Source organism: Sapajus apella, unplaced genomic scaffold (genome assembly GCF_009761245.1).
Source record: "Sapajus apella isolate SASKATOON/1434 unplaced genomic scaffold, GSC_monkey_1.0 scaffold457, whole genome shotgun sequence".
Lineage (NCBI taxonomy): Eukaryota > Metazoa > Chordata > Mammalia > Primates > Cebidae > Sapajus > Sapajus apella.
In genome coordinates this window covers 177-23,209 of record NW_022437393.1, presented here as the reverse complement: position 1 = coordinate 23,209, position 23,033 = coordinate 177, and the positions used below count along the sequence as shown (strand labels likewise).

General features: G+C 47.6%; 1 protein-coding gene and 1 long non-coding RNA gene across 6 annotated transcripts in view; one reads left to right on the top strand and one right to left on the bottom strand.

Moving 5' to 3' along the window:
• The window catches only part of LOC116545961, a 34,736-nt gene extending 25,652 nt beyond the window's left edge, over positions 1 to 9,084 (top strand). For 2 of the 4 annotated variants that reach the window (XR_004266525.1, XR_004266527.1), the window contains one exon: positions 7,277 to 7,641. This is a non-coding gene — a long non-coding RNA (uncharacterized LOC116545961). Of the gene's footprint in view, positions 1 to 7,276; positions 7,642 to 8,901; positions 8,935 to 9,001 lie in introns of those variants that run through there. The other 2 variants (XR_004266528.1, XR_004266529.1) reach the window with 2 other exon arrangements.
• Positions 1 to 22,268, bottom strand: part of LOC116545960 (supervillin) — a 36,804-nt gene extending 14,536 nt beyond the window's left edge. Inside the window, exons 1-12 of one of the 2 annotated variants that reach the window (XM_032272361.1) lie at positions 22,030 to 22,268; positions 21,852 to 21,938; positions 20,073 to 20,250; positions 17,724 to 17,896; positions 14,927 to 15,091; positions 13,460 to 13,596; positions 12,704 to 12,851; positions 12,433 to 12,578; positions 11,039 to 11,214; positions 9,060 to 9,204; positions 8,087 to 8,363; positions 1,724 to 1,875 (exon numbers count right to left, since the gene is read on the bottom strand). In XM_032272361.1, coding sequence (XP_032128252.1) covers positions 1,724 to 1,875; positions 8,087 to 8,363; positions 9,060 to 9,204; positions 11,039 to 11,214; positions 12,433 to 12,578; positions 12,704 to 12,851; positions 13,460 to 13,596; positions 14,927 to 15,091; positions 17,724 to 17,896; positions 20,073 to 20,250; positions 21,852 to 21,938; positions 22,030 to 22,222 — 1,977 coding nt within the window. In that variant the 5' untranslated portion in view covers positions 22,223 to 22,268. The remainder of the gene's footprint in view (positions 1 to 1,723; positions 1,876 to 8,086; positions 8,364 to 9,059; positions 9,205 to 11,038; positions 11,215 to 12,432; positions 12,579 to 12,703; positions 12,852 to 13,459; positions 13,597 to 14,926; positions 15,092 to 17,723; positions 17,897 to 20,072; positions 20,251 to 21,851; positions 21,939 to 22,029) is intronic. The other variant, XM_032272362.1, reaches the window with a different exon arrangement.
• Between the last annotated feature and the right edge of the window lie 765 nt (positions 22,269 to 23,033).

Below are 23,033 nucleotides of genomic sequence, written 5' to 3'. Positions count from 1 at the left end.
AATTAAAATGCACATGTTGCCAATATCATTTCTAAAATATAGTCCATAGTAGGAAATTATTATTATTTTTGAGACAGAGTCTTGCTCTGTCGCCAGGCGCCAGGCTGGAGTGCAGTGGCGCTATCTCGGCGTACTGCAACCTCCGCCTCCTGAGTAGCTGGGTTCGGGCAATTCTCCTGCCTCAGCCTCGCGAGTAGCTGGGACTACAGGGTCACGCCACCATGCCCAGCTAATTTTTGTTTTCTTTAGTAGAGATGAGGTTTCACCATGTTGGCTAGGATGGTCTCGATCTCTTGACCTCATGATCCACCCGTCTCAGCCTCCCAAAGTGCTGGTATTACAGGCGTGAGCCACCATGCCTGGCCAGTAGGAAATATTTTTTAGGAAACGTGATTGGTTCTTAGGACTGCAAAGCTGGGTGAGGGTTGATCCATTTTTGGCGAAAATGTCTGTCTCTGCTGTCTTCCCTCCTGCTATTGTTATTCATCCAGGAGAATAAAGAGATTTACACATGGCATTTTCCTGTTTTCCAAGAGTCCCAGAGTTAACCTTTAATTGCTGGGACTCAGCAGAGTAACTCTTAATTGCTGGTACTAGTACTGAGCAGATGAGACTCAGGCAGAGATCATCCGAATGTTAAAGAGACGTGTTTACAGGCCTCGGATCTGGGCAGCAGTCCCTGCCAAGCAAGAGGCAGGCCCTGGGGTTATAAGGCCATGGGGTTGTAAGGCCAGGGCCACAGGGTCTCTGTCATGCTCCTGGGGATCATGTGCTTTAGGTGGCAGGAAGTGCTGTGAAAGTAAAGGGATCAAGCACAGGGACAGAGAATGATAAGAGAATGAGGAGGCTGTGGATAGAACTTGGGGCAGGGGTGCGGGTGACATGTGAGCAGAAAGCTGCCTCATCAGAGACTGAGAGCTACAGACTAGGCAAGGGAAGTTTCCAGACAGTGGGAATGGGACACAGAGCAGTAGGTGGGTGGAAGGAGCTAGTCGTGGAACAGGAAGAGGCTGGAGTGGCCTGGGTGGAGGGGAGGAGCAGGAGGAGATTGGAGAGGTGCCCGGGGCCCACCACGAAGGTGCTGAAGCTCTGGGAAGCCGCTTAGACTGCAGTGTGTGTGGCTGACAGCAAGCGAGTGACTCAATCCAACCTGTTCCAGAAAACCCACTCAGCTGCCGTGAATGCAGGTGAGGTAATGGGCATTCCCAATTCTTATATTCAGGTAGATTCATGTATGTGGAACAACTGATCAAAGTTTTAAGGTTCTCGTGCCAAAATTTCAGGATGGCTGTTCAAGTTCTCACTTCTCACTCCGAATACAGCATCCTTATCCCACAGGATCCTTGCCAGCCCTGTATCCGTTCTTTAAATCACTACCATTTCGAGAAGTGGGCGATGGCATCTCTTTGTTTTACATACAATGCCTTGATTGGTTAGGTGGAAACCTTTCAAGATCACCCATTGGCCATTTGCACTTGTCATGTGGATTTCCTGGTTGCAGGTACAACATTTTCTCTGGGATCATCTTACAAAAAGTGGGAGGAGGAAAGAAGTGGGAGGCACAGCCTGAAATCTGCAGAAGCCAGACCAGGGCTGAAGTGCTTTGGGTGACATGGTCTTCCATTATTAGAATCATGTTGGGAGGAACCAGGCTGAGCACCATCAGCTCCCAGGAGAGGACGCTCCTCTTGGTCCCTAGGGTGCAGAGCTCCCCAACACTTACCTGGGCCCCCCTTTCCTCATCCAGCTCCACCGTCATCAGCGCCGATGTGCCCTTCTCACTCACTGTCGAGTGCCGGCCTTGCCAGAAGAAGTAGACGCACTTCTCTTTGCCGGCCGCCCTCACCGAGTGCTCTCCTTTCTGGCGACTTCCCACTGCAAACACAGAACGGCAGAGGGACAGGTCAGCAGCTGAGATGCCCAAGGAGTAACTAATGTCCCTCTCACCTTCCCAGGGCCGGCGAGGACCAGCAGCAAAAAAGCCTCAGGCCTGGGGCTAGGGCCAAACCAGTGGCACTGGAGGGAAGGGTGGCCGCACCCAGGGGAAGAGAGAAACCACCTTCCTTCCAGCTCCTGACCCAGTCTCCAACGTGAAGAAAAAGGATCTGAGGGGCCTTCTGGTGCCCTGAGAAAACACCTGTCATCTGGAGGGGGCACACTCCAAGTGTGCAGCACAGCAATTTCCTCAAACGATTTGGTGAGGCCAGGTGAGTGTCACTCCTGTAATCCCAACACTCTGGGAGGACTGCTTGAGGCCAGGAGTTCAAGACCAGCCTGGGCAACATAGCAAAACCCCATCTCTAAAATAATTTAAAGAAATTAGCCTGGTGTGGTGTTGCACACCTGTAGCCCCAGCTACTTGGGAGACTGATGCAGAGGGATCACTTGAGCCCAGGAGTTTGAGACCGCAGTTAGCCATGATTGTGTCATTGCACTCCAGCCTGGGTGACAGAGTGAGACTCTCTTACAGATAAACAAACAAATAAATAAATAAAGCATTTGGGTATTTGGCGACTGCCAGAGCAGGACTAAGGGCTCACAAATGAGTTTTCCACATTACGCTACTTTTTGGCAAAAGATTAGCTGGTAGAGAAAAGATATTAAAAACAATAGCTGGACCAGCTTTAAGCACAAGCGGGTTAAAACTATTCTAGTAAAAAACACAACTTCGAAGTGTTCCAGGTCTGTCAGAAATGGGGGAGGATAGATAGGTTGCTAACATGTCAGTTTAGCATAAATGAATCTGGGATTTCATGTCTGTCACCAGGGCTGCTGCCAGGATTAAGAGCTGATGGTCCTCATGGCTGGCACCACACAGGCACTCAATAAACATGGGCAGCACACTGGGCAGATGAGACTGGTGTGGAGAGCAGTCATGGGGAGGTTACAGGGTCTCCCTCTGTCATCCAGGCTGGAGTGAAGTGGTACAATCATGGCTCACTGCAGCCTCAGCCTCCTAGGTTCAAGAGATCCTCCCACCTCAGCCTCCCGAATAACTGGAACTACAGGCATGCGTCACCCATGCCTGGCTAATTTTTATCTTTAACATTTTGTAGAGATAGGATCTCACTATGTTACCCAAGCTGGTCTCTAACTCCTGGTCTCAAGTGATTCTCCCACCTCAGCCTCCAAAAGTACTGGAATTATAGGCCAAATGGACATTTTAGATGTCATTGCAGACATCCAAATCTCTACCTGTAAGAATATGTATCACTCTAGATTCCCTTCATTCATTCACGCATTCAACAAATATTCACTGAGCCAGGACTTCCGGATTCTGGGCTACAATGATGAACGAGACAAACAACTTCGGTGCCTTTGTTCTAATAAAGAGATAAGCAAGACGATTTCAGATAGTGATAAGTGCAATGAGGACAGGAGAGAAGGACGTGATGCCAGGCAGGGTTGGGCTCACGGAACGGCTACTGAGGGAAGGCCTTTCTGAGGAGGTGGGGAGTGCAGACGCAAATAACGCTGATCTGGAAGCAGAAGCTTCTAGGCTGAGTGAGCTCAGCAGACCAAGCTCTTGACCCAAAGGCCTGGGTGTCCCAGGGAGTGGGGGTCAACACAGGAGAATGCAGTTGGTGGGAACACCCACACAGGTTAAAAAGGAATGAGAATAACTGGAGTCTCTGGATTTATATCACCGTAACTTTTCTCAGCTCCAATCCCATTTCCAACATTACAACTGTATTGAGATTTGAAGGAGCGAGCAGATCTCTTAGCCTTTGGAGTAATAGAACTGGGAACTTTAAAGAACAAAGTAAAGGCACTTGTAGTGCCCCTTCCTAAAATGCAAAAAGGGAAATAGTGTTTTATAAAACTCATTTAAGTTCTTCAAAGGTCAGGGTCATATTTATTTGATTTTTATCTCTTTGGTAAGGTATCTGTAACATAGGTTGCTTAAATGATTCGAATAGTTTTTTAAAAGTATTTTGACTAAACACAGCCTTTCGTACCATCCACTGTGGTCTAAACTGGTTAAGTTTGGGTGTTTTTGAGAGGGAAAAATAAAATAAGAACCATCAATGACTAGATTATAAATCCGACAATTAATTTGGAAGCCACTTAATTGAAATTTCTGCTTACCAAGCAACAAAACTTTGCCTTTGAATAGCAATCCCACTCTTCAAAAGTGAAAATTTGTTTCACGAAATAGATTACTGAGGAAAGATGTGTTTCAAATAGATCATAACAGCTTATAAAGACCTTGAAATTTGTAAGCACCCAAATACATTGTGTAAATACATATTCACACTTAAGTAATCAACATCACATCCTAACATTGTAAATTGACTTGTATATACCCAAAATATACCTCCTTTTAAAATTACTTCTATTTTAGAGACAGGGTCTTGCTCAGTTGCCCAGGCTGGAGTACAGTGGTATGACCATAGCTCACTGCACCTTTGAACTCCTGGGCTCAGGTGATCCTCCTGTCTCAGGCTCCCAGGTGCATGCCACCATGCTGGGCTCATTTTTGATTTTTTGTATAGACAGGGTCTCACTATGTTGCCTAGGTTAGACTCAAACACGTGCCCTTAAGCGATTTTCCCATCGCAGCTTCCCAAAACTCCGGGATTACAGATGTGAGTTTAGAATTTTATTTCTTTAAAGATATTTTATGAAGCAGACATTTCACTAGTTTTCCTGCACATATCCAAATTCAGTCCTGTATGCAACTTAATTTTTCATATGTGTATTCATTTTTAATTTCAGCAATGTAAAGATTCAATTTTTCGTGGTAAGGACTTATGGGCTATTCTCTTTACAACCTTGATTAGTTACCTAATTTAAAGTGTGGACGTGTTATGCCATCAAGGTACTTTCAAGAGCGAGTTTGGTGCCGGGAGGGCTAGTTAGGAGTAACAGAAAACAGAGGTGTAAAGACGGCTCATGGTTAAGTATTCTTGCACCAGAGCCACCTCTAAGTTGTAGGAATTAAGCCTCTGTCACGCCCTAGGGAAGCCTGGCTCAGCAACCCTGGGCACCAGGAGCATCTGTCTCCTGACCCTGCTGGGGTGCGAGCAACCCTGACCTGCAGGCACTGGGCCAGGATGCTGACTGGCAGGCTGGCTGGCATCGGCCAAGCGGAGGCTATACCATCTGCACACCTGCTGCTTTTTGCTGACCTTCTCCCAGAAGTGCTCCCTGAGCTCTGACTCAGTCTTGTTTGCAGGTGTGGCCCTTGTGGGCGCAAGTGATGGAGGAGCCAGACTAGCATCACCAAAGGCCAGAGCTTCCGCATTGGCTATGGAGTGACCGCAAGTGCTGTCGGCCTGTGCTTCCCAGCTGCTGGAGGGACGGTCTGGAATCTGAATGCTCCCTGCTCTATCCTAATTCTCTAAAGCTGGACTTTTTAAAGTTGTAAGTCTTCTGGAAAGATACCATTGGAGCTGGCTGTGAGATGTCCATTGTGTTTATTGGGAAGAAATATAGAAAGGAATCGCCTTAGTCAAATCATATTTCCTAAGGGCCTCCAAGTCAGTAGTCCATGAAAGTCTTTGAACTCTTAGCTTTATTTTTAATTAATTCACGTTAACAGTTTTACTCATTCATCTGTTCACTGTTACTTTGTTTTTTTCCATCATAACTAACAGCTAAGGTAAGAAAATGTCTGGTTTTATAAACACGATTTCCCTTTTTGCATTTTAGGAAGGGGCACTACAAGTGCGTTTAGTTTGTTCTTTAAAGTTCCCAGTTCCATTACTCCGCAGGCTAAGAGATCTGCCCGCCCCGAAACACACTCAATTCCCTATTACCATCATCACTGGTAACCAGCATCAGAGATTACTTATCACTGCACGTGCCACCTCTGCATGAGAGCAAGAGCGTAAATCCATGACAGTGACTCTTTGGAAATTGCCATTATTTTGGGGAAATCCACGTTATCTCACTTTCAAGTTAAAACAGTAATTATGCTGTTCCTGCTGACAGTGTCAGTGATGAGTCTTTCCTGCACCTGCATTGTGAACACAGGCCAAGCACCTGCTCAACATCATATATGCTGATTATAAAGTCCTGTGAGCTGAGTATTATAATCCCTCCTTTCCAGGTGAGAAAACCAAGGCTCAAACGGGGTAACTTTACTCAACCCACATAGCTGGTAAGGGCCTGAGATTCTGAATCCCAGGCTATAGGGTCCCAGTGCCTGTTATCTTCCCTCAGGGGACATGCCTCTTTATGAAAAAGGAAAGGAGCAGTTCCAATTCCTTGCTCTTAAGAAATTAAGTACATGAGAAATGCTGCTCCCCTTGGGAGGCTGAAGTGGGAGGATGGTTTCAGCCCAGCCTGGGCAACATAGTGAGACCCTATCTCTACAAAAAAATTTAAAAAGCCTGATACGGTGGCATGTGCCTGTAGTCCTAGCTACTTGGGAGGCTGAAGCACAAGGATCACTTGAGCCTGAGAGGTTAGGGCTGAAGTGAGCCAAGATTCTGCCATCGCACTCTAGCCTGGGAGACAGAGTAAGACCCATCACACACGCACACACAAAAGAACAAAAGGAAAGAAAAAGTCCCTCTCAATGGGGTTCCTTGTCCGCCACTCCACTACTCCCTGGAAGAAGAGACAGGAGCTGCCTGGGCCCTGGAAGATCCCATTCCTGCTGTTTAAGGAGCCCCTGGAGTTTGGTGTGCTCAGTAGCCAGCCTCAAGTCGCCTTGCTGCTGGTTCAACCCTGACCTGCTCCCTGATCTGGTGACTGGGTTCTTCGGCCCCTCCTTGTAGCCAAACTCACGGCTCCCCACATCCTGTGCTGGAGCCCCCCTCTGACTTCCTGCCCACCAAGCGGGTTAACAGCACGTTGGGTTTGGAAAGAGGGCGCCTGGATGTGAGTGTCCAGCTCAGCTCTCTGCTAGCTGTGTGGCTTCAGGCAGGCTCCTTGATCTTACTGTCCTGGTCCTCATCTGAGAAATTAACATCACAACAAAACAAGTCTCAGGGAGCCTGGGAGGCCCTCAGCTAGAGGCAAGTAAAGACCCAGCGTCGTGTCCCAGGGGGCGGGGGAAACCTCTGGGCCACAACCGGGCTCTGCACAGCACACAACCCCAGCACACAACCCCACCGCCCAGTGCCCAGCAAGGTTGCCTGCTGGCTGTTCCTGCATTTGCTCTACGTCATTGATACCACGTGCATCTTGGAGACAGGACCTGAAATATTTACTTGGTCTCTACAAAAAGTGTCTCCCATAGAGTAGGTGCTCCGGAAATGCCAGCTGATGCACAGATGCATCTTGTGTCAATCAGGAAAGAAATCACGTGGTTCTGCGCCTGCAGGTATCTGATCAGCCTGTGCCTACCGTGGCCCCGGGGCGGGCGCACCTGCACAGCAAAGGGGCTGTAAAGAGGCCAAGAGACTTCTGAGTTGACATCACAGAGCTGTGACCTGCATGCTGTCCTAAGTGGGAGGGGTGAGGAGCGCTGCAGGAAGGCTCCTCCTTTGGCAAGGACATGGATGGTTTCTCCAGAGTTCACCTGACTCCCCGGTCCCCAGCTTCAAGCATCCAAGTGAGTGTTTTGCAATTGGGCACATCACCAACAGGAACCCAGGAGAGTTTAGACTCTGCATTTACTAAACCAGACCCACAAAGGCCAGCAAGCGCTCAGCCTTGGGAGAAACAGCCTCTTACTTTTCAAATCAACCTTGTGTGCGTGTATTTACTATAATGTTACAGCACCATTTGGTTCCAGCTTTAAATCACAAAGATATTCTCTACTTAACGACTTTAATTGAAGCAGCACACAGGCACATGAGAAATATCACTCAGAGGCCAATCATCGCTTTCCCAGAACAGCTCTGGGGACAGGGACAGGAAGGGAGAGAGGGAGCCAGGAAGCCTTGACGTGCAAGTCAATTTCTACAGGTGAACATCAGCGGCCTCGGCAAGGCTAGGCTGTTAGGGATTCGGCCTGACTTCTTTTCCCCCTCTGTGGTTTACTAAGTGGCTCTCAAGGACGCATGACTGGAGTGCCCCACTGCACGCGTGCACACAGCAGAGGGCACACAGGGTGTGCTGGGGAAGCTGGCTCCCGCAGGGCTGCCAGCCAGCCTCTTTCAACTGGAAGAAACCACGAGCGCTCACTAACCTGCCGTGCTCACCATGAACTTCCACTTGACCACATAGGCATCCCCCTCGTGGAACTGCCCGATGCTCTGTTTGGGGAGCCTGCTATAGTCGAATTCCAGGATGTGCCAGACATCCACGGAGACACTGGTGATCTCAAACTGCCTCCTGTCGTGCCCTTCCACCAGGCCATAGCCACGACCGACGTTCACCCCGTCCAGAATGGTGCCCACTGTCGTCTGGGGCATGGACACCATCCGCGTCACGTCGTACGGCTTGATGTCGGCCCTGGGGTCTTCCTACAGGGGAACATGGAGGTTGCCTGTTTCCACAGCCATTCCTTGTCATACTCAACGCTGCTTCAACTGTTCATGGGACAACATAAAAATACAGCTTCCACACTCTGTCCCAGGATGTTTAACTGCAGTGTGGGAAAGGCTGCATTTCCAGGAAGACTGGAAGGTCTGAACACCCATCGCCACAACAGCACATGGATGCCCGAGAACAGGTGCAAACCAGACTCTTCACCTCCCGGAGTCGGGTTAGAACTGGAGGCCAGTCTGCTGTTCTCGTGAGTCCAGAGAAGGCTTCCCAGCTTTAAGGGTGTGTGTGTTTATGTTGATTAAAAAAGTATTTTAGTTGACACATTTTTATGTGTACAATTTGATATGCTGATACAGGCATCTGTTTTATGGGGAGGGGGTGAGGGAAGGAGGGAGCAGAGGGAGGGTTGGGAGATGTTGGCCAACGGCACAAAGTGACAATCAGAGCGAGGAACGAGCTGCTTTTCTACGGCACGAAAGGCAACTGTCCCCAACACTGTATTGCATATTTCAGAACAGCTAGAAGAGAGGATTTGAATGTTCTCACCACAAAGAAATGATAAATCTGAGGTGATGGCCACGCGAACTACATGATTTGATCATTTTACATCAAGGCCACTTTTGCTGGGACCCGAACCAAGCCCCGAGGTTGAGACCTGGTCGCTGGGATACCTTGTGCTGGGCAAGCTCCCCAGGGTTCTTCTCATGCGGTCGCTTCAGTTCCGTCCAATCCAGAAACTTCTCTTTGAACAAAATCGTCTCATTGTGTTCAGTAAGTCTCCCAAATATCGCCCACTCGGGCCGCCCCTGTCCTTTTCTGCAGGGTGGGGGTTGGGGGGTTGGGAGAATAAACAGGAAAAGAACCAAGATTAAGCCAAGTTAAACAAAGGAATCTAAAACACAGCGGCTACTGGAGAAAACCTCAAAGCACATAAGCGGTATATAGAACAAATGGTTTATTTTCCTGCATTTTACCAAATAATGATATTTTGTTATTTTAGTCTGAAGTTCTGCAAACCTTCGCATCCATGGAGTTTTTGATGTGCCTGAATGTGACATGAACCATGTCAGGACTAGGCTTTTCTTACATTCTAGCAAGTTCTTTTTTTTTTTTTTTTTTTTTTTTTTGAGATAAGATCTTGCTCTGTCACCCAGGCTGAAGTGCCGTCGCACAATCATAGATCACTGCAGCCTCAAACTCCTGGGCTGGAGTGACCCTCCTGCCTCAGCCTCTGGAAATGCTGGAACTGCAGTTATGTGCCACCACGCCTGGCTAATATTTTAATAGAGATCAGGTCTCACTACGTTGCTCAGGCTGTCTTGTACTTCTGGCTTCAAGCAGTCCTCCCACCTCAGCCTCCCAAAGTGCTGGGACTACAGGCGTGGGCTCCTGTATCTGGCCACATTCTAGCAAATTCTTGTCCTTAGGATACTCTGGGGTGGCATGCTGGGTGGGGATTTCAGCAATGGCAGGAGCTGTAGGCAAACCTTACTCATCATCTGATCTATGCCACCCAGTCACCTGCAGACACTCACCAAGTTTCCCTTCAATTAATTAGCAGATGTAGGGAACAGGCAGCTCCCCTCCCCCAATTCTCTACTATTTTATGTCATGTTTCAGCTAAGCTCTCCAGAGTACAGAGATCTCCTGTCACTAAAACGGACACACTCATAGATCACGAAGTGTGTTTCTGCACACTTATTTCTAGGTCACTGGCCAGGGCAGCAGCTGGGGGGAGCACAGAGAGACAGGAAAGACAACAGCACAGCCCCACCTGGAGCTCTTGTGCGGGCTTGGGATTTCAGATTCTGTGCTGTGCCCAAGAACACAGGTAATTTAGAAAAAGGTAGATCTGACGGCCGTAATCCCAGAACTCTGGGAGGCCGAGGCGGGCAGATCACCTGAGGTTAGGAGTTCAAGACCATCCCGGCCAACATAGTGGAATCCTTTAATTTCTAATCTATTATAATGACACATATAGTTAAAAAGCACTACTTTTTTGGTCTGATAGTTAAAAAAACAACAGTGCTTTGCCTGTAAGAATTCTTTGTTTCATAATCATAATTTTAGAGTTTTCGCATATTCTATTGAATTGCCAAAATGACTTTAAAGAGTCCAGTACATGTGGGAAATATTAAAATCACAGTCATTATTTTAATGCCATCTCCTCCCCATCTTCCCTTCCCAAAAGGGGTAAAGTCATCAACATCATCTGCTGCCAAGTAAATCCTGGAATTCCAGGGCGATGCTGGGAAGGTGTGAATTAGAAGCAGCATGTTGCTTCTGCACCTTCACATCGGTGGCTGAATTCCAGATCTGGTGAAGCCTTTCAGATCCGCATGTGATTTGTTTAAACAATTGCTGTTCATCTGCCACAGCAGCACCTGGAGTGCCGCAGGTGGGAACTTGCAGCATTGCCTGCTCACTTCAAAAAATCAACTATCACATAAACCTCTTCCAGAAGACTACAGCATCCATATTTCTGCAGTAGTTGGATAAAAGTAAAAGAAGTGTTCCTTCTGTGAATATTCACGGTCCACTGCATATAATGGTTTATGAAAAGTGAACCCTATAAAGAGCTAGAGTAGAGGACTGCGGTGAGAACAGAGGATCGAATGGAATCTGCCATCCTGGGCGGTGGCAGGGGTACCTGGGGATCAGCGGATTGCATTCTCCAGGATCCAGCGGATTGATGTCACAGTTCTCATAGTCAAACGTTCCATTCCATAAGTGCTTTGCCAGCTGAAATGCTGTTTTTCGTTGTGCTAACGTGACTTCTTTCCCATGCCACACGGACACTTCACTACCAAAATCAAACACCAGTAGCTGGGAGAAATGGCACAAAAGAATTTGTTAACTTCAAGAATGTGCAACAGTTGAATCAGGGTCTCTGTTGACAGCGAGTCAAACGCAGGAAGACAGAAATCCTAAGGGGGCGACCGGTACAGACACAAAAAGGCCATGAGATCTCAGCTGGTACTGCCCCACCAAGCCAGCCTCTGCCCCGGGGGTGTGATTCCTCCTCCCAGTGTCCTAAGTGGCCGAGATAATGTTCCCTCCTCTTGTGATCCACAAGAGTTGTGTAAGCATGTCTTCGTAAGTTCTTTCCTTCCTCCCCCTCTCCCGTTCCTCCCTCTCTCATGTGCTCACTCATCCACTTAATATGTACACAAAGGCTCCTTCACACACCAGGCACTGAGGGTCCAATGATATCTTCTCTCCTGTACACAATTCCAAGATCCTTAAGGGCAGGGATCAGATCATAGCAATACACACAGGAGGGACTGATTACTAAGTGTTTGCTGAATGAACACCTGAACATAGTGCTATTTCTATTTTCATGGTTCCTTTTATTCTTTCTCTTAGAATGATTTTTCCCTTCATTTCCAGCAATTCAAATTTTGCTTAACTCTAAACTCGGCTCAGTTTCACTTTCTATGTAAAATTATTCCTGAAGATTTCTTTTTCTGTGACTTTTTTCCTAGGTAAACACCAATACATATCACACAGCCACCCTTGCTCCAGATGACATTCCTCCTAACGCTCTTCCGCCCAGTTACACTGAAGGGCCTTGTGTGTCTTCCACCTTCTCGACACTTAGCAGACTTAATGGGACTGGAAATGTATGTGATTAACCAGTATTTACTGGCGTGACAGGACAAAAGCAGCACCTTAATTGGCAAATCCACAAATTATACATACATGCATCTATTATTCCTCAAACTAAGGACTGAAAAATTATTTTATTATAATGTTCATGCAAAGTGCAAGAGACAGGGCTAAGTAATATTTACATTTTGCTTAAGACATAAAAGTCCTCAATGGTCCATGCTGTCTGAACAATATTCTGGATTCCATATTAGCATTTAAGATTTCAGTGATGGGTTGAAATCACAAATATCCTTTAAAAAGCTGTAAATGATCTACAATGAGTACTGACACTGGCTAACCTTATTGGAAACTTGCTATCTAATTTACTGGGCAGCCTGTGCCGAGTGCTTTTGATGTGCTTTGTCATTGAAGGGCAGAGCCCACGGACTGTACCTCTTTGGGCTGCAGAAGGGAACACTTCGGAATTTTCCCCCAGTAGTCGTCATCAGGCACAAGTTTGTCATCCATGAGGCGGTAAATGCAGTTAGTTTCTATTATGGCTGCTTCATAGAGTTCATCTTCTTTTGGGTCTCCAGCAGCTTAGGGATAAGAACAACAGGAGAGCATCACATTTTCCATTGCAAAGTAGCTGGTTTAGAATGAGTTAAGGGAGGAGAAAGGAGATTCACGTCTTGTCAATCTCTGAAGTACAATAAAGTCTTACACTGGTAACTGGTTTGGCCGCCCAGAAGCTTCCAGAAGTCTTTGGCTGCATGAGTGTGTGTATTAATTCCTTCTTCAATGGTTTGGATATAAGTAGCTCTACAACCAAGTTCCCTCTTTGTCTGAATTAAAGCTGCAAGTTCTGAAGCCTAAAAAAAGAGAGGAACGCATGACCTGGTAGAAAAGCGCTGGCTAGACAGAGTGGCACATGTCAAAACCAGAGAGGAGAAACAGAGTGTGCCTGAAAGGAGAGCCTCGTGACCACGGGGGTGGGTGGATGCTGGTTACTGGGTATTTTCAATGACCTCAAGAAAATGTAACTGAAAGACCAGGGAGCTTCAATTCTTTAGAGCAATAGTTCTCCATCTTCAATAGGTCACATGTGACGTTTTTAAGAAGCACTCATTCTTTGGGCTTTACCCCATGACATTCTCATTTAATAGGTCTATGGAGGAACTTCAGAGCGACCTGAGATAAAGGACTTCAAAGTGGGGCCAGTTCCTTTTCTTACACAGGAGTAAGAAGGAACCCAGGACCTAAACGCTGGTGGTGTAGGTCATGGTCCTAAAACATCCCACTCAAACATGTAATGAAAGCTTGTTTGAGAGACATTCAGGAAAAGAAATACCACCTATCCCTTCTCACTTGAACGCAACACCTGGCATTTGAGAAGCTTTGTGACCGACATCAGGAAGAACCCTCTACCAGTGTGTAAAGGGGACATTTGCTACAGCATTTTTAGTTTCCAGATACCAACCTTCGCCTTTTCTATGACGTTTGCAAACTCTCCTACCCACAGGAAGCAGCAGTGGGGAGAGAGCAGGAGGAAGCAGTCCCCGCTGTTGAGCGCTGAGGCCTGAGGCTCCACCAGCCTGGTCTGCACGTGTCTTCTTCCTCAACACGAGGCAAACAGTCACTGTCTTCCCAGACAGAACGGGGAGGTCACTGTCTTCCCAGACAGAACGGGGACAGGACGCACCCCACATCAGAGGCCTCCCTGCTGCGGACGCTTTCACTTCTAAAGAACTCATTTGCTAATAAGAGTTCCCATGGCCCAGGATGGCAGTAGGAGGATTTAGAAAGGGCATCATGACAGCACTAGTGACCCCTTCCCTGGTTCCCGCTTTCCCAAATGTCACCCGCTTCTCAGGACCATTATTAGTGTTATATGTGTGGGTCCACTGAGGCTCCCCCTTCCAGGGAAATGAGCACAGGGGCTCCTTTTCCCGTCCTTCACTCCTCGCCTGGGGCCTTTCTCTCCCCTGGCCACACCCTGCACACACTTACATCTGTGGCCTCAGCAAGGGACGCCATGCCTTCAGGAAGGGTCTGATCTTCCCCTGGGGAGTTTCCACTGTGAACCCTAGGGGCCTCTCCACTGGAAGGAGGGAGGCATGGCCTTCTGTGGCTTTCAACACCTTCTCCAAAGTATTTGTTGATTTTGAGCTTTCCACAATTACACTGACCATGTGGTCTCTGGGTTAGGACTCAGGACAGAGATCGTTTATTTGAGCTTGCCACTAATTTTTTTTTTTTTTTTGAATACGCAATAGGACAGCGGTCCTGCAGAAACACGTGGGAAACCCTCCTGGAGGGAGGTATTTCCTCCACCCTCCTTTCGAGGATTCATCTACACAGTGGCCACCAGGGGGCAGCCGAGTCTCCTTCCTCATGGCCAGCGCCCCCCTGGTTTGTCTTTGAAATCTCCCCTGCCATGGACAGGAGGGCACTGGAGTGGAATGCAGGGGGGCTGCATCTGTTCAACCTTCCCTTGATTCCTTCTCCAAGCTGTGTCCTCCTCCTCCCTGGTTCTGTACTGACTCGGGGAGAACGGGGTAGGGAGCCGGGAGCCCCTCTGATGACGCGGGGCACCTCTGGTAACTGCATGAAAGTGTAGCTGCCTTGTGGGGCGCGGGGCATCAGGAGCAAAAGCCGGGATTCTGGAGTTGGGGACATGGGTTCGAATCCAGCTCTGCCACCCAGCAGCTGCTGGGACCCCAGACACATTCCTGCCTCTGGAAGCCCTGGTGGGCAGAATACTTCCTACCTCATGGAATCTGGGGAAGCTCAAGAGACAGGAGGTTGCATAGCAAGGAACACACAGTAGGTTCTCAAAAAACGTAGGTTCCTTTCCCTGCACAGGTGATGAATGAATCAGGACTCCTCGGGTGACCACACAGAAACCACGGGCCCTGAGTCACTGGGCCCAGCTGCCCTGAAATACCTTTAATCTGCAGCAGCATCAGCCTCTTGTAGGGCACGGCGCTGTTGTTAGAGTTCTGTTCCGTCAGGTTCACGCTCCGCAGGCTGACGCTGCTGAAGTTTTCTTTACTGGCTAAACCCGCCAGGGTGACTTCTGAGAAGGTGGAGTTGGAAGACACTGGGCCGGCTGAAGAAGGAAACACAACGCAGAAGGTCCAGTTACAGCGACAATATTTACTGTCAGAAATCATTCACAACCGACCCAGCACCTTTGTCTTTTCAAGTTAGTCCCGAGAGGGAAACATATTCAAGTTCGATCAAATGTGCAATTCAATGCTTAACCACCGTGCTGGGAACTAAACACAGCATCGAGAATATAAACGCTTGTTGGTAAGTGTCACACCTCACTGTGCAGAGGGACGAGAACTGAGACGACGCGGACCAGCCGCTCTAGCACAAAGCCAGGAGCTGGATGCACTTGCTGCAGTTCCACTGAAAGCTGTTCTAAATCCTAACAACTTTTACATGCTGGAATGTATAGATGCTGGTGACTGTTAGACATCTGTCACCAAAAGCCTTTATACATAAAGAGAAAAAAAGCAGACACTCTGTAAGGGATGATTAGGTTCTAATCTTTTCCTAAAGGCAAAGTAATCAGTCAGATGATATCTTGAGGTCTTCTGCTCTGAGAGTTACTATCGTAATTATAAGATGGGTTTTCAGTGCAAAACAACAAACATCTATGGGTCAGTCAGTCATCACCAATTTAACCCCTGAGGTCCCAAAAGTGGAGGCAGAGGAAACATATGTACAATCCATGCCAGCCAGGCGCGATGGCTCACGCCTGTAATCCCAGTACTTTGGGAGGCTGAGGCGGGCGAATAACAAGGTCAGGAGATCAAGACCATCCTGACCAACATGGTGAAACCCGTCTCTACTAAAAATACAAAAAATTAGCTGGGTATGTAGTCCCAGCTACTTGGGAGGCTGAGACACGGGAATCACTTGAACCCAGGAGGCAGAGGTTGCAGTGAGCCAAGATTGCGCCACTGCACATCAGCCTGGGTGGCAGAACAAGATGCCATCTCAAAAAAAAAAAAAAAACTGTGCCAACAAACCTTCATTTCTCCAACTTACTGTTTTAAAAAATGTATATGTAGCCAGGAACGGTAGCTCATGCCTGTAATCCCAGCACTTTGGGAGGCAGAGGCAGGCAGATACAAGGTCAGACGTTCGAGACCAGCCTGGCCAACATGGTGAAACCCTGTCTGTACTAAAAACACAAAAAAATTAGCTGGGCATGATGACATGTGCCTGTAATCCCAGCTACTCAGGAGGCTGTGGCAGGAGAATCGCTTGAACCTGGGAGGCAGAGGTTGCAGTGAGCGCAGATCACACCACTGCACTCCAGCCTAGGTGACAGAGCAAGACTCCCTTCCAAAATAAATAAATTCAAAAAAATGTATATGTTGGAGACAAATTCGGAAGTTTATTTCAGTGGGATTAGGTTTGAAGAAATAGAATACTACTTGTCAATGCTGTGATTTTGATATACACTTTTTTTTTTTTTTGAGAAAGGGTGTGGCTCTGTAGTCCAGACTGGAGTGCAGTGGTACAATCAGGGCTCACTGCCACCTTGACCTCCCGGGTTCAAGCCATCCTCCCACCTCAGCCTCCTGAATAGCTGGGACCACAGGTGAGTGCCACCACACCTGGCTAATTTTTGTATTTTTTGTAGAGATAAAGCCTTGCCATGTTTCCTAGGCGTGTCTCAGACTCCTGGGCTCAAGTGATCCTCCTACCTCTGCCTTCTGCAGTGCTGAGAGTATAGGCATGAGCAACCATGCACAGGCTGAAATATACTTTCTCAGTAAACCAGTTATAATGAAAAGACTCAACCACTTCAGCTAAACAGTATATTTCTAAGACAAACATTAGGAAACTGGTTTATGAGTGTTATGGGAAAATGAAAATTACAGCAAGATTATCTCAAAAATCAAGATTATGCATATGGTCACCTCAAACCAAGAAAACCACTGTTTCAGAATGATGGAACCCCACATTACTGGGCAGATCAGAGCAGCATGGCTCAGCCTATGCTGAGGGTGAATCTGGAGTCCACCTATTCGCCTCCATCCACCGCCCCCAGGCAGCTCCCTCCAGCTCACATCCCAACTCTGAGAAGTTAAGGTTCCTACCAAGTACAATTTGAAAAGCACTGGTTATGTGTTAATGAATAATATAAAAATCTAGGATTAGAAACACCAGTGATTTGAGCCATTTTACTATAAGAGATCAAATGACTTGCTCTTGAATAAGATTAAATGAAGAATGACTGTTCAGGATCTACAGAGCTGAAAATGGCTGAATTAACATACTCAGAAATAGCCATCTCTTCTCACTTCCAGAAAAAAAACCAATAAAACAGGAAATTTTGTAATCAGGCGCAGTGGCTCCTGCCTGTAATCCCAACACTTTGGGAGATCAAGATGGGAAGATTGTTTAAGGCCAATAGTTTGGGATGAGCCTGGGCAATATAATGAGATCCCAGTCTCTTAAAAACAACCCCAAAAAAAGAAAACCCTAGGATAATTTGAATTAACCAACTGAACAGGGGATACACTCTGGGAGAATTTCCATGAGAAATCCCTCAGTTCTAGGTAAGCGTGCACACAAGTGTTCATATTTACTCCTTTTTACTTCACGAGGGTTTCTGAGCACCATTATTGGCCTTCACAGGCAGAAAACCAAGACATGATCAAAGCAATGGAAGAAGCCATTCCCAAGCACGGGAGCAGGCAGGGATTTCAGATACTCACTCTTTTCTACTTTCATCCGCTTTGACTCCATGAAGGCAACGTTTAGTCTCTGCTCAGTGTATTCCTGAAGGAGATCTTCTCTGGCCGCCAGCATTTTCAGGGGGTTTTTGGAGGCCTGAACCCGGCGCTTGGGCCTGACTGCCCGCTTGTGCTCGGCCACAGAAGACGTCAATCTGCGGATGGAAGCAGAGCGCGGTCCCAGTCTGCGACACCCCCACGCCTGGTGACCTGCAGGTCTTGGTCTCCACAGTGTATTTCCTGATTTTGTTACAAATCTTGCAACTCCTCCCCCCACTGCAACTCCCCTGAGGTGGACTTGTAGAATCTTGGAGAAGGAAGAGGGATGCAAGCACACTGAGTTCAAACCCCAGTCACGCCCGGATGCCCCCACTCACTCATGCCCCTTGTTCTGCCTGGAAGGGTGTGGAGTACTTCCGGGCAGCTCGAGGCTCTGCTAGACAGCTCTGGGGGTCCGGGAGCTCCTGCCTCTCCTCACCGCACCCGTGCACACATCCTCATTTTCGCTTTGGAATCACACTCCCATGTCTACTTGTCTGTCTCTGGCAAGCCCTTCAGGAACTTGCAGACCACGGCTCCTTGATGTGATCCTCTCTGCTCAGACTAAACCTTCTCCCATGCCATAGCTTTCGGTCCCCTTGCTGTCCCTCCATGACTAGCTTCCACACAACTCACTGCCCCCTCTGAAAAATAACCACTCTTTGGAAGAATATATTGAAATAAAACAGGCCCGCCACCATCTGTGACCACCCCACGTTCTCACAACTCTCTGGGGTGGAAAACCAGACTGGGCGAGGTGAGCAGACCGAGCTAAGTGATCTCCCGACAGGCCCCTGCTGCCACTGTCCACCTCCGACTGCACGGGTCTCTGTGCCCGAAAGGCCTCTTTACGTACCATGGTGTCACATGTGTGTAAATATACATATAAATTTAAATTATGACATACACCAGTTTAAACAGTGACATTGAGAAATGGTTAAATAGCTAGGTGTGCAAATACCCAAAATACTATTTTCAGGTGGCAAATAGCAAAAGCTTTATTTTTTATGGTAGGAAATTAAAACACGCAAACTGAAATATACAAAGAATGTATCAGGAGCAGCTTGTAGAAATGGTATGATCTGTCACTCTGAGAATTTCGCAGGAAAGACCAGATAGATGTAGTGGACTGCCGTGGGTGTGGCCTGTCTAGCATGCCCTCCTCTGCTTCTCCTAATAACATCTGGATTTTCCTTTGTGGAAACTCTCTGTGTCCCCACTGTGGCTCTGGAGGGAACTCGGAGACCCACCTTTAGCCAATCAGCATCTTCTATCCCACTGGCCACAGTGACTGGTTTAGGGTTGGACTCGGGCTCACGTTGAAGCCAAGAAAATCAAACCTGGACCTTCTGCTGGGACTACTGGGAAGAGAAGCTACCTGTGCCGGGCTGGCCAAGGAGGCAGCCTTGTGACTCCACAGCTGGGGTGTCCATCTGCCGCCAGGCCACTGCCTGACGGAGAGGGAGGCCAGCCCAAAGGAAAACAGCCAAGACAGACTGTTCTGACGGGCTCTAGAACCCGAGCTCACACCTGCACTTTTCGGCGAGTGAGCCAGTAAACCCCTGCGCACTTTTCTTTTTAGCTGAAGTCGGTTTGAGTTGGGATCTTTTTCCTGGCACTTGAAATTGAAGGAATCCTAACACCATAATCAGTTTTCCTGGTTGGTTTAGTCATTTCCTGCGGGAAAAGCAACCCTAAGTCATCACGGAGAAAACCTTCAGAGCTATTGATTTCGTATATGATTAGAAGCTAAGTAACATGCTTACTGATTTTCTAGTTAGCTGTACTAATTTGAGCCCATCTCATCCAAATATTTTTGCAAAGTTATGAGTAAGAATTCAATATGTTAAACGAAAGACAGGTGTTGAACTCTCTGCTAAGTGATGTAAGCCTAAAAACTGCAAAACAATATTCAAGTCCTGTGAAAAGTCCAGTGACGCCCTCTTTATGGCACAGGACAAGCATCTGTGGCCCACGGGTCTGCCTGCGTGCACATCTGGTCTGCCCGGGTGCACATCCGGTCTGCCCGCCTGCACATCCGGTCTGCCCGGGTGCACATCCGGTCTGCCCGCCTGCACATCCGGTCTGCCACCTGTACGTTTATCTGCTGCGAGGCTCCGTGCCCCTGGCTCCTGCCACATCGCGCCCTTGCCCTAGAATACTAACGCTGCGGTGATGGAGTTAGAAGGAGAAGGAGGTCACGCCGGGGAAGAGCCCCGTGAATGTTCTGTGTGCAAGCAGGCGACGGAAGCCCTTCTCAGTGGAGGAAAGACGGAGACCCAAATAACTCACTTGGGTGCATAGGGATCAAAAATGACATCGAAGTCCTCGTCCAGCTCCACAGGGCTTCTCGGCACATTATAATCCACGCTGCGGTAAAATTTGGCAAAGGTTTCGTCATCATCCGGCTTCATCACCTCCTTCACAGATTTGCCGGTGACGGTGAGCACCGTTTCTTGCATCCCGCCAACTATCAACAAACAAGCAAATGACGTAAGAGTTTTATAGTAACAAGGACTACAATTATGCCTCACAGTAGTTTAAAAACTGTATTTCCGCCTACGTTCCAGGAGTGGAGGAAACACGACTGTGATATACAGGGTCCTGTGGTTGCTTCCCAGGTCCTTACTTCATCGGCCACGTAAGGACTTCCCACCTGAACAGATCTCCCACAGTACCATGACAGGAGAGAGGGAGGCTGACCTTACATTACAGCACACACGGCCCACTCAACGCTTCTGAACCTGTGCTTGCTTCTACTGAAGTAATAGAAGCTATGAACTAGCCTCAGCCTCGTGCTACCTCAAATGTTGGCAAACTTCTTCCAAAAAGGGCCAGGCAGTAAACGCTTTAGGCTTTGCATGGGGAGGGGGGACACAGGGCCTGTGTTGCAACTACTCAGTTCTGCTGTTAAAATGCAAAGGCTGTTGACAGTAGTTCACAAATGGGCGTGTATGTGTTTCAATAAAACTTTATTAACAAAAACAGGGCTAGGCATGGTGGCTCACGCTTATCATCTCAGGACTTTGGGAGGCCAAGGCTGGGGATTGTTTGAGCCCAGGAGTTCAAGACCAGTCTGAACAACATAGCGGGAACCCATCTCTACAAAACCAGACAAAATAATTAGCCAGGCTTGGTGGTGCATGCCCATAGTCCCATGTACTCGGGAGGCTGAGATGGGAGGATTGCTTGAGCCCAGGAGTTCAAAGCTACAGTGAGCTATGATGGCACCACTGCACTCCAGCCTGGGTGACAGAGCAAGATCCTGTCTCTAAAAAACAAACAAACGAACAACACGAAATAAAAGCAGGCGGGCAGCTGGATTTGGCAGTGGCCATCTCTTGCTGACCCACAGCCTAGATCACTGTTCCACGTGTGGAATAAATGCTTTGCTGACTGGCATTCCTTGCTTAGCTAACTCAGTGATTATATTACATTTTATGTTTCTGTTCAGTGGTGACTGTATTATTTTCAACCTTTTAATGGTCACTGTTAACAGTAGGGACTCCCAGCGCCTAGTAATTGGTAAGTTTCCAGGACTGGATATTTTAATCAAGAGATAAAAGGCTATTTTTTTTTTGTATACCTTATTGAGTTTTATATTGAAATATTTCAACATTCATTTGCTATAATTTTCTTTTAGAAATCATTTGTGATATAGGAAATAATATCAGCTTTTACCTTATTGGAAATTGATAACATGTAATTTAAAGTTCACCAGGCCCAAGATCACATTGATTTTGCCAACATGGAATAATGTGCTTTCAGAGTTAGATGCAAAATCACTCAGTTCACAATTCTGATTGGATGACATCCAAGGGTTTAGATTCAATTAAAAAATGTATTATTGGAAGTCCCCAATTTACTACATTATCAAGTGAATCAGGGCTTGATAGTCTAATCAGGCTTGACCAAAACTTCAGGTTTTGAAAGGTAACAGCAAAGATCATGATGGTAGTATGGATTAGTGAAGCCATAATAGAAAGAAAACAATTTAGCTGAGGAAGAAAAGCAGTCAGAATTAGGATTTAGAGATTCTGAGAGCGAAGCCTTCTGGCTTCCGGTAGGTACCTTTGTTATTCAGCCTCCTTAGAAAGGTTTCCAGCCTGTCCAATTTCAGGTCTGATTCTAACTGCATATCTGGTCTGGCTTCGATGTCTAGGCAAGCAGAAACCGTCAGTGAGACAGCATCACGAAGGCCTCTTCTGGTCAGAAACTGCTTGGCATGGCTGGGGCCTTGGCTACTTACCTTCCAGGGGTTTGGAAACGGGTGTGGTGCCTCTTGTTTTACTGCAAATGGGTGAGGCCACTGGGGTTATGGCAGTGGGTGACGCCAAACCTGCGGAACACACAGATGAGCTACTGAGCACCTCAGGGTCACGTCTGGAAATCCCTGGGACCCTGACGGATCTCCAGGAGTCCCAAGGTAGATGGCACAACATATAAGAATTTGCACACCTGCAGACACACACACATACATTTCACAGGTACCGCGACTGTGGGACTACCAACTGCAAATGCAGACTGCAGTGGCTGACAAGCCAATATTCCAAAATGAACAGTCAAGCCGTGGGAAAACATGTCCATGACACGTGAACTCGAGCAGAAGCAGCTGCAAGTTCGGAGGCCCTTTGCGGGTGTCAGGGGCAGCTGAGAGTGCACTGGTGCATCTGCAGAATGAGCTGTGTCACACTCGCCAGCAAGAGGCCCCCAGCACAGGAGCTCTCCTCCAGGCTGAGGGGAGAGAGGGACAGTGGCCTTGGGGACATGACACAGACAGTAACCCAAGGAGGGACAACCTTTCAGAAGAAACCACGGGGCAGGTCTAGACCGACTGTGGGTGTTGGAGGATTCTGTCCAATTCCGGTGTGGGCGGAAACCAGAAATGTCTTTCTTCGTATATTTACCGAGAAGCAGGGTGGGGAATCTTTAAAAGGGCAAGTAAGAGACATATGAAAGGGAAAGGGAGGAATCCCAGCGTGGAGAACATACCCAGCTGGAAGAAAACCTAGTGAGAGAAGGATGAGTAAGGCTTCCCTAACCTAAGTAGAAGGCATTGGAAAGAAAACTGATTAGTGCATTTACATAAAATGAGAAGTGAGTGTTCTCTGTACTCATTTGTAATAAATGTGAAATCCTTAGATGACACTGCCACTTAGATGGCAATGCATCCCTGGACGAACAACATCCGGAGAATATGCAAATCACTATCACCTACAAGGAAAACTGAATGAATGAATGATTCTGCTCCTT